The sequence below is a fragment of the Gavia stellata genome, chromosome 6 (genome assembly GCF_030936135.1).
Source record: "Gavia stellata isolate bGavSte3 chromosome 6, bGavSte3.hap2, whole genome shotgun sequence".
NCBI classification, from domain to species: Eukaryota; Metazoa; Chordata; class Aves; order Gaviiformes; family Gaviidae; genus Gavia; species Gavia stellata.
This window is the reverse complement of record NC_082599.1, coordinates 5163462-5179753: the sequence shown is the minus strand read 5'-3', so window position 1 is coordinate 5179753 and position 16292 is coordinate 5163462. Positions and strand designations below refer to the sequence as shown.

General features: G+C 41.6%; 1 protein-coding gene across 1 annotated transcript in view; it reads right to left on the bottom strand.

Moving 5' to 3' along the window:
• Positions 1 to 16292, bottom strand: part of CRHR2 (corticotropin releasing hormone receptor 2) — a 110989-nt gene that overhangs the window by 68876 nt on the left and 25821 nt on the right. Inside the window, exon 3 of the mRNA XM_009820612.2 lies at positions 2705 to 2790. Coding sequence (XP_009818914.1) covers positions 2705 to 2790 — 86 coding nt within the window. The remainder of the gene's footprint in view (positions 1 to 2704; positions 2791 to 16292) is intronic.

Below are 16292 nucleotides of genomic sequence, written 5' to 3'. Positions count from 1 at the left end.
ACTGACCTCCAATTGCAGTTGCTGAAGGACGCAGGTATTCCAGAAGGCGTGTGTCACACCTGCCAGATGCATGGAAACACACTAGGGCATTTTAAACTACACCGTGAAACTACATGCGGGCAACTAGATCCCAGCCAAAGTGGGAATCTAGGAGCAAAGCAGCCCCAGAGCACAGTTTTATCAGCTACTGCCGCAGCCCTTGACCGCAAGTAAAGCAATGATGTATTCATGTAATCCAGTGAATGCGTGTTACAGGAGCTTATGCCCCCTAAGACCCACAGCTGAAAAAAACTAAGACTTCCGTTGCTACATTACCAACACTCTGTCATAAAGCATGTAGCACTGGGGGTTGATCTTGAAAAGTCCTGTTCCTGTCCCATGTATCAACCACCGCATTTGAAGTCAAACCATGTAATTCCTTAGCACTCTGGCTGTGAGTAGCCAAGCTTGACAGTAGTGTTGCTTTCTGTATTAAAAATAAACACGAAACACAGGGCGTACCTTCTGGCTGATGCTTAGCATCTGCTAGGATCAGTCAATAAATAATAATAGACCCACATGTGTGCTTGCATCTCACCTTTAATCAAAATGGAGGATTATAGAAATCTGTGGGGATTTTTCTTTTTTCTTTTTTTTGAGATCACAAAGCAACCCAAGTATCCATCTGTAACACTGAGCATTATGTAGAGATTTCAAAAGTATTCACAAATATTAGTATTTGCAAAGCTTGTCACAAATCTTTAAAGATCTAATAAATGAGTTTTTAAGCTTTTGCAAACAAGGGTCGGGGTATATCTGCACTTTCATTTGTTTAAGTAACATGCTATTTAAGAAATTTTAAGCTATCACCATAGCTGCAAAGTTTTAAAAGCAAAAACAGAGTAAAGGAAATAATCTTGTCCTCTAGTCACAACACTTCTCCAGCCTCTTCAAATAAAAATCCTCTGTATTTGCTTGTGCAGAGATACCAACTGTTCAAGTCATGCAGACAAACACATAAAGAATGTCATTAAAATACAGCAGCATTTTCCTGAGCTGGTACAGCAGACTGCTACTATCAGCTCAGGTTTCCCGTACCAGCTAACCCACATCAAAGACTTTGAGTCTTCGCCCAGCTCTGTTCCCCATTCTCTAAATCAGCACTGGCTGCTATACACCCCCGCTCTTGCCCATTTTTAAGAAGGTGGTTTCACGGAAGTGCAAATCCATTTCAGTCAGAGATGGTCTGCTGCCACAATCTGCTATCCCCCTCGAACCCCAGCCACGCTTTCACTCCCCTTGCATGTGCTGGCCCCAGCACTCCTGCAATAATGCAGTAAGATGGTTTATGGAATGGATTCATCTGAAAAATGACCCAGCAAAAAGTTAGTTTTTCATTTTAAGTGGGAAAGAAATGTAAGGAAGGGCTGCACGGGGGTGGTCCCAACTTAGACCAGCTTAAATTGCCATGGGAGCCTCTCCACTACGCTAGACCAACTTGAATGTGTACCAGTCCCTCTGGATGGCAGTCAGGTACTGGTACATCTTTTCTTACTTTCTAGAAGCCTCTAGCAAATGGAGTTGTGGGGGTGTGGGCTACTACCAAATTGCCTAGCCGGTGGGTGAGAGTAGGCACTCCTCAGCAGCTGGTGTGTAGTTAACTGTTTTCTGATTCACTTGTCAAAGCCCACATTCAGCAACAACATGGATCTTACAGGATGGATGCTGGGCCACAGCCAAGGTACATCATAACTGTTTTGGGTACAGCACTAGTCCAGATAGTTCCCGAGTACTATATCCGGATTAGCTCTGCAAACAGCCCTCAGCAGATGAGACCTTGTTTTCCTCTCAGTTTGCAACTGGCATGGCCCAACTCCAATGACAGAATGAGTGGAATGAACCCCAAAACATAAACAGGCCCGAGCTGCTGGGCTCCACCCTGGTTCTTAGGGGGAAAGTCACCCCTGACAGAGAGACAGCACAAAGCCTATGTGTGCTTGTGTCCCACCACAGCACTCAAAACAGGAGGAAGAGAAAGAGAACATGGCATGAAAGGCTTGAAGGTTTAAACTGCGTGAGGATGAATGTCTATGACGCCTCCAAGAAAAGCTGAGACATTTGACAGGAAAAGGACTTTGCATAATGGCTTGCAGCCTTTCTGAAGGAGCTTAACCCTATATGGTAATTTCATTCTGTAAACTCCTATATAATGCAAGACTGGCTCAATCTTTTAAAGACAGCTGGGACCCGAGTCTGCTTTTTATGTATTTTCTGCTGCTGCCCCTGTACATATTTGCTGAAGGAAAAATGACATTGAGATCCGGAAAGGCCAGTTGTTGATGAGACCTAAGAACTGATAGGTATAGGGTGCAATCAGCTGTTGAAAGCTTGTTTTTCAGTGCCAAAGAAGCTTTTGGTCTTATTGTTATTATTACTGACATTTACTGTAGCAGCTGTAGGCTCTGAACAAAGCTAGGAAGGATCTGCATAAACATACATCATCAAGGACACAGTGTAATAAAGCATCCTTTTTTAAAAACCATGTAAGTAGGGTATATGAAGAGAAGATAAGTGATTTGCCTGGATTCATAGGGAGGATTTGTTGCAGAGACAGAAATGGAATCTGTCTCAGAAGTCCCAAATTAGTATGTTAACCTTAAGCTTAGCTTTGCATTCATGTATGCTGAGAAATGGCATTGAGAAGAATGAAGGGAAAAATACAGACCTTGTCGTCCAGAATAGGCTCGCACTGAGAGTAGTTTATCTTGGAAGCCCATGTCCCATTGCCCAGGCATTCTCTGTAGGCATTTCCTGGTATGGACCAAAATAAAAGAGAAATGAACACTCTGTGGTGGACTTTAAACAGCCTAGCAATTTCAGATTTAAGAAAAGGTTAACAGAACAGATTATTCACAAGGCAAATCAACTTATCCCACCTCTATGAGGACTAGAACAGCCTTCTGAGGTGGGAAGAGGAGAAATAAAGGACATAAACACATCTAGAGACAACAAGTATTTAAAGATACGTATTGATAATGTTTTCTTACAGCATATGGGTTCAGAAGACAGCAAAGGTATGAGAATAATGTTGCAAGAGAAAGCTTAATGTTAGTATAGTCTTTTAAAAAGCAGTTAAATGATGTATTCAAAAATGGGCAGAAAGATTTAGGTCTTCAGTGCTCCATCTAGGAGAATGGCATGTGTATGGTAAACTTATTGCTCTACTCCCCTCCCATTTATCCCACTGTAAACTAGAAGAAATATTCCTGGAGATACTGATTTTCTAGAGTCTTCTTATGCAACAACATTATTGGTAAAACTTCTGCAAAGAACCTAAAAAAGGAGCAAGATAACCACATCTCCCAACCCTGGGGCAGGCAGGCTGGGGAGGCCACACCAGAATGTTTCTGAAAAGATTTCAGAAATGGGTACACCTAGTTAGGATGTGTTCACCCATCCTCAGTGAAAATGAAACCACTTCTGATCTTTTTCCAAGGTGTTGGTTCTCCCAGAATGTGAGTGAAAATCACTAATTACTTTACTGAAGCAGAGGGATTTCATGTCCAATTGCAATGTCACCCTGAGGAGCTCTGGGAACTGCGTGTAGTAATATTGGGGGCGAGGAGGGGAGTTCAATTTCTGGCAAACACTCCTCTTCATCACAAGGAACTCAGAGAGGAAACTATGGAGTTTGGATGTACAAACTACCTTCCTCCACCCATCAAAAGCACATCCAATCCCAAGCAATAGGTTTTTTCCAAGCTTATTTTGAACTGTGTTTTAGAAACAAGAGAATTAAAATAAAACAGGAAATTCAGAAAGGTCCCCAAAGGACACATATAAACAACTTCCTAATGAACTCTTCACGATGTTCTTGCTGCCTTTTACCCAATTCTTTCTTGGGCCTTTGCCATGGTCATTCAGTGCTAGTTCAGCACCCAGCCATCAGGAAAATAAGATGTCAAATAAAAGCATCAGATTGAACGTTTCTAAAAGTGCTGTTGACAATAGCCATTGAAAAAGGTAGAAAGACTTTTGAAAAGGTGCTTTTTCCTACAGAGAAGGAAAGTCCACATGGAACAGTTCACCTAGATGCTCCATTATACCATATCCATACAGATCACTGAATTCCATACTACTATTGTCTATTTGCACTTTTTCACTGCTTCTTCTTGGAGTGACAAAGCCAAATAAAATAAAATAAAATGACTAGTAACATTTGAGTCAACTACAGAAACTTGTGCTAAAGGTTAAGGACCTCAGTTTCCATTTCTGTCACTAGTTTCCAGACAATTCATATACTTCCCTCTCTTTCTTACTGGTGAATCAGGTATAGACTGCCATTTTCCGTGCAATTTTTTTGTGCAGTTTTCCCCTGAAGGCTACACAGGTGATTAGACTTCTTTCCTCACTGCTCTGTTTATTATTATTCAACATCGCAAGCTAAATATGTCTCAGGGCATCTTTTACCCCTTCCTCTGAGACCAGGTCTGAGTGGGATTCAGGTGGTTGGATCCGAGTTACATCCCTGAAAGCTCTTCTATTTGGCCCCTCCTTTTGGCCGGTGCTGAGGCTCTGTGCAGAATGGTTGCTGATTTTGAGTCTCTGTAGCAAACATCTGACTCTCCAGACACTGAGTGGGAAGCTTTGGAGCTTAGTTGAATACTGAATCCCACTTCCAGGGTAACGCTCATAAGAAATCCTTGTTTTATTCATTCTGACTCTTCCTTTCCCTCACCACATCTTTCCAGCTCGGGTGTGGAGACCACACAATCAGCGCTATGAGACACTTAGAACATCCAACTGGGTCTACATAAGTACCTGAGAGGGAAAGGCACATTTGAAGGAGTTATTTATCCATGCAAAAGGAAAACCACTCTTCTTCTTCTGACTTCCCTCTAGATGAGAAATTGACAGAAAACAAATATAGCTTGAAGTTAGGTGAAAGAGAGGGGGAGTGTCAAAACTAGGGAAAGAAGACCTCTTTGACCCCAAGGCTCCCTTCAAATGTTTCTCATAGTTGAAAAAGAAAGCAAATATTAGGAGTACTCCCCCCATCCACACTAACTTCTTCCTCTGCTCTTCTTAATGTTATTTCCATTTTACAGGTACAGAAACAGAAGAAAAACGTGTGCACATGACTTCCTGAAAATGACCTGGCAGGACCATGGCAGAGCTGTGAACCATCACAAACCATGCACTCTACCTTATCATGCCACGAGGCCTCTGTCCCCTGCGCTACATCTTCCCTGCTCATTAAAACCTTCTTTTCAGAAGGATAAATGTGTGTCTCATGTTTCTTGTCCAAAATAATTATTAGAGAACAGATCATGATCAGCAAAGCAAGATTGAGCATAACGAATGCCATCCATTTCCACCTCCATTTTGATGTGTAACCCCTCCACTTAGAATATTAGGAGCCATAAAATGTGCCTCTGAGCTCTCTTTCAGTGCAAATGCAGGAATCCTATACAACACCCACACCAAAGCAGTTGTTTGAGAAACGGTGATCTGGGTTTATGAGCTGTCACACCAGACTCTTACATGGTGAGTATCTGAACAAGAGAAGGCTAAAATCAAACTCTGAATTTCTCTAGTCCAGACTCTCCTCCAATATCTGCCACTTCTCGGAAACAAACACAGCAAGTAGATCTGACTTCTGGGAACGTCTCATTCCAAACTCTAGTAGTCATAAGTAATTTATACCCCAAAGCAAAGGTCTTCCTTCTTTCTTCCAAATGCCTTACAGCATTAGTTCTAATAGCCACATAGAAACAAGTTTCCAATCATACTGAAATGTATTTTCGTATATCTATTTTAATAACACAATACAGATCTTTACTCAGTGCTTTAAAGGAGAAATATCTGATTTAGTGAGTGAGGTAATATTAGAGAGTAAGAGCCTCACTGCAGGCATCTGGAAGAAGCAGCTCTTGTTCATGCACAGATGAATCCCATGGCATATAGTGAGTCTAGCGTTTCTTGCAGATGTTGGACCAATTGCATATGCACTGGACAGAGGCTCACTTGTGTTCACAGACAGTAAGTCGCATCTGGCATGTCCTGAACTTCCTGTGTGTGCTTGTATATCTCTGCACAGAAGACCCTGGATAAAATAATGGCAACTTCAAATAATCATCTTAGTCTTTTTCACAGCAGCAAACAGTTGCTTCATAGCATCCCTACTTACTGTCAAAAGCAGCACAGAGAAGATGAAGAAATACCAGACTCTGGACTCAATGACAGGCTGAGTCACTGGGACATGCAGAGTTGTAGCAGTGATCAAAGCAGCAAAGAGATACCAGAAAGATGACAGAGACATTGGTTCTATGAAAGATAACAGTGGAAGATATGTGTCCCCCAGCTTCAGAGTATGTAAAGGAAGAGAAGAGGGAAACCAACAGTCGGTGATCTTACCAAGGAACTTCCATGATCTCTTTGGTGATTGAACGTGCTGAAGAATATTCCTTCCCACCTGGTTTTCCAAAGAGAACTGGGATTAATGTGCTTTTTGCTAGCAGCATACTTGCCCTTTGTTTTAAAGCACCGGCTACAGAAACAGGCTGGATTAAATTCAGTTTTTCTTAACAATTGTCATGCAAAATAAGGAGAAAATGGAAGAGTCATGATGGAGAGCTCCATTGTAGAAACAAACAATGAACACCCAGGAGGAAAAGAATAGATGAATGATCTTTCTAGGGCAACAATAGCTAATGAAAGCTATTAGCACTATTTCTTTTTTTCCTAGGTAAAGAAAAAAACGAACTGTGCCAATTGTCATTTCCTCAGACAAATGGCATTCTGAAGAACTCAGTATACTTACTTGTCTTATAATTTCTCCTTCCTTACTGACTTTATTCTAAAGAACAGATACACAAAATAAAGAGATTTTTGGTGGTTATAACTTGTGGTTATTTGTGCTCTGTGTGCACTTGCACTCATATAATACAACCGGACAAGCAGATTTAATCTTCATGCAAATGAATAATGAGCAGTAGATGATTCATGATGACACAGGAAACGCACAGCCTTTATACACATAGCTTTTGACACATCATCCAATATTCCTTTCTATGCTTCAGTCTATGGCCTCTTCTTTGACTTTGAAAATGTTAATTTCCTTTTGTTGTAGATTATTAGCAACATTTGTGGCACTTGATTGCTTCTGCTTAACCATCAGTCCAGGGGACAGGCAAGGAGGTAAAAGGGAACTCCCTGAATAGAAAGAAATATCCAGTAGGGCTCAGACTGTCACTCAGGTTGCTAGCTTCCAGAAAATGTATTTCATCCCCTCCAGGCCAGCCAGTAAAACATACGCATTTTCATATTTCCTCTAAGGGCTGATTCAGTCATGCTGAGCATAGTCATATTCTATCAATAAAGCCAATGACAGCACTGGCAGTATTCCCAGAGTCAAACGCAGCAATTAGAGCCCCTCAGACAGTGTACTGCAATACCTTCTACTACTGTTCCTGCTCTGTAGTGGTGGCTGCTGTTTTGACAGCCCAGTGCCAGACCTTGATTCCACACACCGCCAACATTTCAGCTCCTTACACAATATAGGTGCACATATACAAAGACAGTAGAAGTACCAACATTTGCAGTTCTCATGGGCTCTAAGGTGATGTAAAAGGGATCTTCATTTCTGAAAAACTTTGTATCACATCACAAAAATCTAGGTAAGAGATCTGAGCACGACTGTAACAAAACATTGGCAGGAATAGAACTGAGAAACCCTATTCCTTACAACCAGCCACCCACAGCAGGAACAGAGGCTCTTCGATGTATGAAGCTGTTGTAAAAGCAATGCTTGCCGAAAAGTCCTAGTGAACAACACTGTTCCAACCCACCTCATAAAGTCTCTGTTAGCAATCTGTCACTGTTCACTCTTAGCTTAAATAATCCTTAAGAGTCCCTTCAGCGAGCAGGGAACTTTGGATTTGGATGATAGGGAAGAGAGTATCCTCAGCAAGTCTGCAGATGACACCAAACTGGGAGGAATGGCTGATAATGCCAGAGGGTTGTGCTGCCATCCGGAAGGACTTAGACAGGCTGGAGAAATGGGATGACAAGAACCTCATGAAGTTCAACAAAGGGAAATGCAAAGTCCTGCACCTGGAGAAGAACAATCCCATGCACCAGTACATGCTGGGGGCCACCCAGCTGGAAAGAAGGTGAATGGTATCCTGGGCTGCATCAGGTAAAGCATTGCCAGCAGGTAAAGGGACATGATCCTTCCCCTCTACTCATCAGGATTGCCTGATGAGGCCACCTCTAGAGTACTGTGTCCAGTTCTGGGCTCACCAGTACAAGAGACACATGGACATACTGGAGAAAGCTCAATGGAAGGCCACAAGGATGATTAAGGGACTGAAGCACCTCACATATGGGGAAATGCTGAGAGAGCTGGGACAGTTCATCCTGGAAAAGAGAAGGCTCAGGAGGCATCTTACTAATGTATATAAATATCTGAAGGGAGAGTGTAAAGAGGACGGAGCCAGGCTCTTTTCAGTGGTGCCCAGTGGACCAGAGGCAATAGGCACAAACTGAAATACAAGAGGTCCTGTCTGAACATCAGGAAACACATTTTTACTCTGAGGGTGACTGAGCACTGGAACAGGTTGCCCAGGGAGGTTGTGGAGTCTCCCTCCTTGAAGATACTCAAAAGCCATCTGGACATGGTCCTGGGCAACTGGTTCTAGGTGGCCCTGCTTGAGCAGGGGCGTTGGACCAGATCACCTCCAGAGGTCCATTCCAACCTCAACCATGCTGTGATTCTGTGATTAATAAGACACTACTATGCTCTGGAACAACTTTAAAACACAGCTTAGGTTCAATGTTTTACATCAGTTTGAGAGGTAAAACCTTGAGCTTAATTTCATTTCCAACAGCAGATGATGTTGCATTTCCGAAAGGAATATGCAACGAAGAGTATTTGATGAGTGGCATTTTTTTATTTTTTTTTTTTTATTGACCCTGTTGAAGAACAGAAAGCCTTTTAGGTAGTGGTAACTCAATCTGTATAGATTGGCCTAGTGGCAAGCTTGTATTTAGTCAGTAAAAATCCATTAAAAGCATGAAACAAACAAGAGACAGGAGCACAGGGTAAAGGTAAGTGGATGTAATTCTCAGCAGGAAGTTAACCACATCCTTCCAGTCATTAGCAGGTGAAAGACAATTCCAGACACTGCATGCAAGCACTACTGCAATGGTTCTTGTCCTTGACAACTGGAACTAAGCTGGTTTTGAAAAAGCTTTTAGTCATCTTGTTGTGTCTTATGTAGATGACTTTCTGACAAGGTTTACATTTCCAGTCATCATTAAAATGAAAATTTGCCCTCTCCAACTACTTATGCCTTTCATCCTGGATCCCACGAACACAGAATGGCCCTATAATCACAAGACAAGTTCATCTGCTACTGGAGTGAAGGGAATAAATAGGCAAATGTATAAATAAATAAAACAGTCTGTTAAGTTCTGAGCTGTACACAGCTAAGGGTATCTGACTGCTTTGACAGCTTGCTGATCATTGTTAGCTGTCAGCCAAGCTGAAATGAAGGATCTATCAACCAGAAAACCAGAACCCCCACTGAACAAACTCCCTAGAAAGTAAAAACTTTTGGAAAGTGGAGTTAGCAGTGACTATGGCAATCTCAGAGTCACAGATGCAGTGAACAACTGAAAGAGCACAGTGGCTCGTGTCATCCATCTCCCTGCCAACAGGATTTGTTCAGTCCAGGTTAAAAAGCGTAAGCCCCAAGAATTCCTAATAATTACTTTGTAAAACTATTTCAGACAGTCTGTTAAATCTCTCCACTGGGAATTTTTTTGCTGATAATCTAAATAGCTTTTTTCCCCCCCTCCTTTTTAAGACAACTATTAAACTCTTTTTGCCTCTGTATTGCCCTCTGACCAAGTTGAATAACTTGCCTTCCTTTTCGGGTAGGTTAGGTCTGCATATTTAACACAGGCAGAGTTCAACCTTGTAATTTTAGAGTACCAACCTGCAACTAGCCTTGTTCAGCATATCTTACCAGTCCCTTCCTACACTGGCTTCAGGACACAGCAAAGTGGGCTGTATAGCAACCAGTCAATGGTGCCCTCAACTTGGAGATATTTATAATAAGAAGTTTGCCAATGGAAAGCAAGCATAAATAAGTGAGGTTTTTCCTTAGGTATGCAACATTAAAATAGGTTCTATGAAATGCTCGCCTTTAAAATCAGAAGAGACAGTGGCGAAAACCTCTCTTGTTTCAGTGCCAGGCCTAAAGCTGGATGACATTTTCTGAGGTGAATAAATGATTTTTGAAATACACAGTTTTGGGGCAATGAAAATCACTTGTTAAGTCTGGTAAACTGGACCTAGGTTTTACCCCCCAAAAAGAAAAATTTTAGAAAAATTCAAAGAACACAGGGGTAAACCAAAACAAAATGAAACAAAATATTCCAGCGTTGAACACCGTAGCCCATAAGTTACTCACAACATGGAGTACTTCAACTCTGGTCCTTCCACTGTTGGACTTCAAGAGGAACTTGAACCCAGTTCAACGGATTCCTTCCTTTCAGAGTGTCCTAATCACTGGGATATTGCGAGATTCTCCCAGTGTCTCCTCCAAATAATTTTTATTCATTTACTGTTCAAAAGAAGACATTTCACTTGGTATTAAGCAAAAAATTTTCTCTTGGGTACTTATCTGCCATGATCCCCAGTAAATCCAATAGGAACTGCATGATATAAATTCCTTACATTGGCTGCTGAGATTTCAAAGGATTCAGACCAAATGAGATAGAAAAAAACCTGTGTTGCATAAAGGATATGTCACTTCATGTGTATACTATTCTTAGCCCTTTTTCAAGGTCTCAGAAAAACAGCAAGTGTCTAAAAATAGGGTCTGAATCACGGGGCTATAAATTATTTATTCATGTGCCATCCTTCCTCTTTGGTGGGTTTCTTCTGGTTGTTGCAGTGACAAGCTAGAGCCAGGTAGGATTCACAATGCACCAGTAGTACACTGCTTGCTATTTCTAGAAATCGTAAGTGACAGCGGTATAATTCTAACAGCAGTCAGATGTCCATGAGATTGAAAAGAAAAATACCTCTCCACATACTTTGTTTGTGCATGAGGGATATTCAGACAAAAATAAGGAGAGGAAAGAACAGTTATCCAACCACTGCTTATTACTTTGTACGTCAGCCAACATCATCCTGAAAGCCAAGCTTTGTGCAAATAGAGGTTTTCTTAGATGTTATGGTTGGGGTTTTTTGACATTCATGTAGAATTATAATGCACTTATAGGAGAGTCCTGGAAGGCAGATAAATAATACTTTAGGCAAGACACGTTCCCCTTGAAAAATATTTCTGACCTCAGCTCTCTCTAGCTCATCAACCTGATCTTTCTTCAGGCTTTCAAGCACATAAGAAACTTTGCTCAGCTTTCTATTGTTTTCCTTTGCCAAGAAGTCCTAAAATGCTTTATGAGAAGCTCAAGCAGTCTAATTATGCTCACTTTCTGTATCGATTTCCTATCTGCTAAAAAGCTCAAGTGATTCACCCAGGTCATATAACATGTCAAAAGCAAAGGCAGGAACAGAACCTTTTAGAAGTTTAGAAGTCCTCCAGACTTCTTCATCTTAGAAAAACATTTTTCTGGATTTCTAGCCCAAGGCATACTCCTTAGGCATACTGATAAAAATTATAGTCTTACCCAAACCTTTGTGCCCACTCTTACATAGAGCCTCTCACTCATGTATACAGCACTTCTGACCACAACTTTCCTTAGACAAGCTGAGCAGGTTTAATGCTTGCTGGAGTATGGGAGTATAAAAGGGCATCCAAGGTATACAGTTCTAGAGGTCTGTACCTCTTTCTCCATCACCTATTTTTCACTTAAGTGCTGAGGTCCAAGAATCAACCTTTATTAAATCTTCTCCAGGCAACCCTTGGCTGCCTTCTAGACAGGTTGGCTAGGAACCTGCTTGGTGTGTTGCCCTGTTCACTGCAAACCTTACTGAGGCCTGGATCCCACGTGCATCTCCTTCCTGGGCCAGGCAGCTGTTCCCATTTCTGAGATGCACCTCAATCCTGGGCTGTGGCTAGATCTTGGGCTATGCTTTTACCTTCTTAACAACAGCTGATTCCAGGATCCACAGCCTGACCTCTGTGTCCCTACCTCTTTTCTTCACACTTCCATTACTGATATAAGTATGTCCCAATCCAGAGTTTCTGATTCTGATGTATCATCTCCACTGTGCTCAATACATCACTCTTGTCCTAGGGAGGGGCTGCGTGGCAGCAAGTATTGCCATTTTAGCACCTTAAGAAAGATCCCATAGACTGAATTTTGCACAGCTGTCAGAAAAATGGCTCTTTTTAACTTTGTTCAATGAAATACCTATTAATATAAAACTATACATGAAAGAAAGTACACATTCTTTTTGACTTTCCAATCCCTTGCAAGTCAACCCCACACAGTTCTCCTCAGGAAATAAAACCACAATTTCTTGTAATATTTTTCACTCTTTTCATTCCTCCAAGGTTAACAAAAACTGTTCTGTAAAACATATCTCTTTGACAGTGCATATTCTGTTTCTTTAAAGCTTCATTTTGAACTGTTGCAGGATTGAGATGTGGACAGTGGCAGGGAATCCTCAAATGGTTGCCCTTTCCCAAAATGATCGCTCCTCAGAAGGATGATTGGAGAATTATCCTGGAAGCTGCTTGCTTTGTCACATCTTATTACACCTCCTGTTGCAACCCTTCTATTAATCATTCAACAAAACAGAATTATTATTCATGTCTATAATTATTATCCTAATATACTATTAATTTCCTTAGGAAATTATTACATGGCTTGTGATTAAGAAAACTCCTGTTTTGAAATGCCAGGACCATGCTGTTACAGAAACAACTGAGGGAACATGAAGAAGACAGGGAGACAGAGACAAGTGAACACACTCACTAGCATTTGATAAATGCTCAGTTAACCCTGCTTTCACAAACATGCAAGTGCACAGTTTTTTATCTCATACTGATTGACATGACAGAGTTTGGGCCACATGCGTCAAAAGCACTAAGAAAGGGCAAGAAGGAATATAATCCCTCCTGAGTCAAAAAGTGCTGCAATGCCTGAAATTAAAAGCATATCCTGTGATAGTTTGCAAAGTTCATCATTTTGAAACAAATGGAGGTTACTTTCTTATGAGGAAAGGCTGAGAGACTTGGGTCTTTTTAGTCTGGAGAAGAGAAGACTGAGGGAGGATCTTTTTAATGCTTATAAATACTGAAGGGGTGGGTGCCAGGAGGATGGGGCCAGTCTTTTTTCAGTGGTGCCCAGTGACAGGACGAGAGGTAACAGGCACAAACTTGGTCATAGAAAGTTCCACCTAAACATGAGAAGGAACTTCTTTACTCTGAGGGTGGCAGAGCACTGGAACAAGCTGCCCAGAGAGGCTGTGGGGTCTCCGTCTCTGGAGATATTCAAAACTCGCCTGGACGCATTCCTGTGGAACCTGCTCTAGGTGAACCTGCTCTGGCGAGGGTGTTGGACTAGATGGTCTCCAGAGGTCCCTTCCAACCCCTATCATTCATTCTGTGATTCTGTGATTCTTCTGTGTTGTGTTACTGTGCTGAACTTGACATGAAGATGCAGGGCGAGTCTACAACCTCCAAAAGCTATCTGCACTTTACAGATAATTCCCTGAGACAGCACATACGCAAATGTGAATGCACATAAAACCCAATGGTTTTCAACTCAGACCTGCATGTATCTTTAAGCAGAAAGATAAAAGAGGGAGATTATGAAGCAATCTGTATTGAACTATTCCTCAGGTTATCACCTTTTCCTTTAACTTGGTTGTCAGCACAAGAAAAGAAAAAAAAGGCAAAAAAATATGGAACCTCTTCATTGTAGCTGAACAGAAACCAGGATCTATTTGACACCCAAAAAAACTGTTGTGAGAGAAAAGTCTGAAATTCATGCTGGGCTTACCATTTACACACACACCTATTCAAATTAATCTTTGCTGGAAGTGCAAGTATCACACACAAGAAAGACCAGACATTTGTCACTCATTTAACATGCACAGACTAGTTCAGCAAGTCACAGAAACAGATGAAATTGAGCTCAAGATTAAGACACACAAATTCTGATGTCATGATGCAGATGCTCAAATGTAAGTGAAGGTTATAATGTACATGCTGCTAGATAAACATCTAGTACTATTTGAGACGGCCTATGGTGGCCATGGCATCTACTTAATCTAGGGCATCCAAATAGTGCTAGATTCTTAAGCCTAGGCAATTGCATTGACCCCTAATGATTGCAGCCAGCACAGTCTAAACTGAGATTCAGCTGATCAGTTGTTTACTTTATGGAGCTGAATTGATCTTCCACTGACCACATCTCTATTGACAATAGGGGGAACTTAATCACCTAAAACACATATAAGCACCTTCATATAGACAACTAGATTTAGGTGTCTGGGCTAAACGAAATATTGGCCTGGATGGGCCTGTAATTTGATGTCAAACAACCACTCCTGTGTCTGTTTTAAAGACCTCCCTCACTTGAGTCTGGATCATGTAATTGTTTTAAGAAACATAGGCTATCATCCAACTAGTGTTCATAGGAATCATGCACAAATTGCTAGGAAAACTTCTATGGCTCAGAACACGTGGGAACACCCACCTACGTAGATACCTAAAAAACATATGAGTGAGAAAGGTGTAGTCTAAGAAAAGGTTCTCACTGCTGGTCAGTCCAACAGGTCATTAATTCTCCCATTGTTCTGCGGTGGTAGTGAGTTTCTGTGAAGCACTAAGACTGGAGGAGGAAAGTCATTACCCAGGGCTGAAGCACAGTTGGTTTCTCAGCCTGCCAGACTAGGAGAGCACAGAGCTATGAAGCTCCCTGCCTAAGCCCCTTCTGGAAAGCTGTCAGGGCACTGGCTGATAATGATGTTTGATCTTTTTAGTAATTGCCTCTTAGTTGAAATTCAGAATTCAATTAGTCACTTGCCATAATTACTGAACACACAGAGAGATGGCAATGAAAATGAGAGGTGTAACTGTACTTTATTACCCGTAGTAAAGCACAGTGGAATTGAGAAGCACTATGATCTGATTAACACAATAGTGGGAGAGAGGGGAAAGGAGCCTGCGGGTAGAGTTCTCCTAGGACAGCTGACTCGAGAAGACAATTTGTACAGCCTGTTGAGGTAAATGAGTCCCAGTGTGCAGCCTCCCTCTAGTTTAATTTCTGCTGAGGTAAGTGGGAATGTGGGGAGCAGTGTCCTTCTCACAGAGCCTTTGCTGCCTGGAATTTATTCAGGAATTTGATGACCTTATGAAATATGAGTTGCAATCTTGTAAGCAAAGCACAGCAGCTGTATGAATGGTCTATGATGGAGCATAGAGTCAATGTTCACTGGGAATCCTGACCTGGTCCCAGTTAAGAGCTCTGTAAAAATAATGAGAAAGGTGGTTGAGAAAAGCAGGAGGTGGTGGCTAGGCATGTGACTGGATTCCAAAATGCGCCCATTCATGTGATATTTGCCTGGTAAGGTTCAAATACCTTTTGACATGGAATTCAGATGAAACCTCCAGCAGAGGCTGTGAGAGGAAAGCAGCACACAGGAGAGACAAGGGCCCTCAAAAAATAAGAACAACCCAGGAACACAAGGAAAGATATCAAACATGACACAGGGAATGAGTCTTGCTAAAAGGTCAAGAGGATCTAGAAAACCAGATTATCACAGAGTCAGCACTGGGGTTTTGTCTATACCACAGTAACGTCCATCAGGAACAGTTGTTCAGATTTACAGGGATTTTTGTTGGTTGTTTTTTTCATGTCAAACTCTTGTCCAGATCATAGATCCAGCATTTTATAAGAACCATTGCCTTTTAGAAAATTACAGCCTTACAGGATGATTCAGACAGATCCTGTCACACTTACGTGTCTTAGGATGTCTGGGCAAAAACACAACATACGCTACTGTCAGCTTATACTTTATTTGCTTGCCAGAAAGCACCATGACTTCCTTAAGCCTAAATATCCAGCAGGAGAGTTTGGTGTAGAAACAGGCTGTCTACAAGACAAATAAAAAAAAGAAGACTGCAAGCATGAGACGGATGACCCTTTGCCAAAGTCACGCCTGCCAGCTTTCCTAACTAAACCTGATATAAGAGCATAAAAATTCCAGATGATTCTTGGCAGATATGAGCCCATTTCGCTGAGCCACAATTCTCCTTCTAAAAATGTAACTCCAAAAAGGGGTAAGAATGGGCAAGTTCTCCCAATTTCTGTGAAATCAA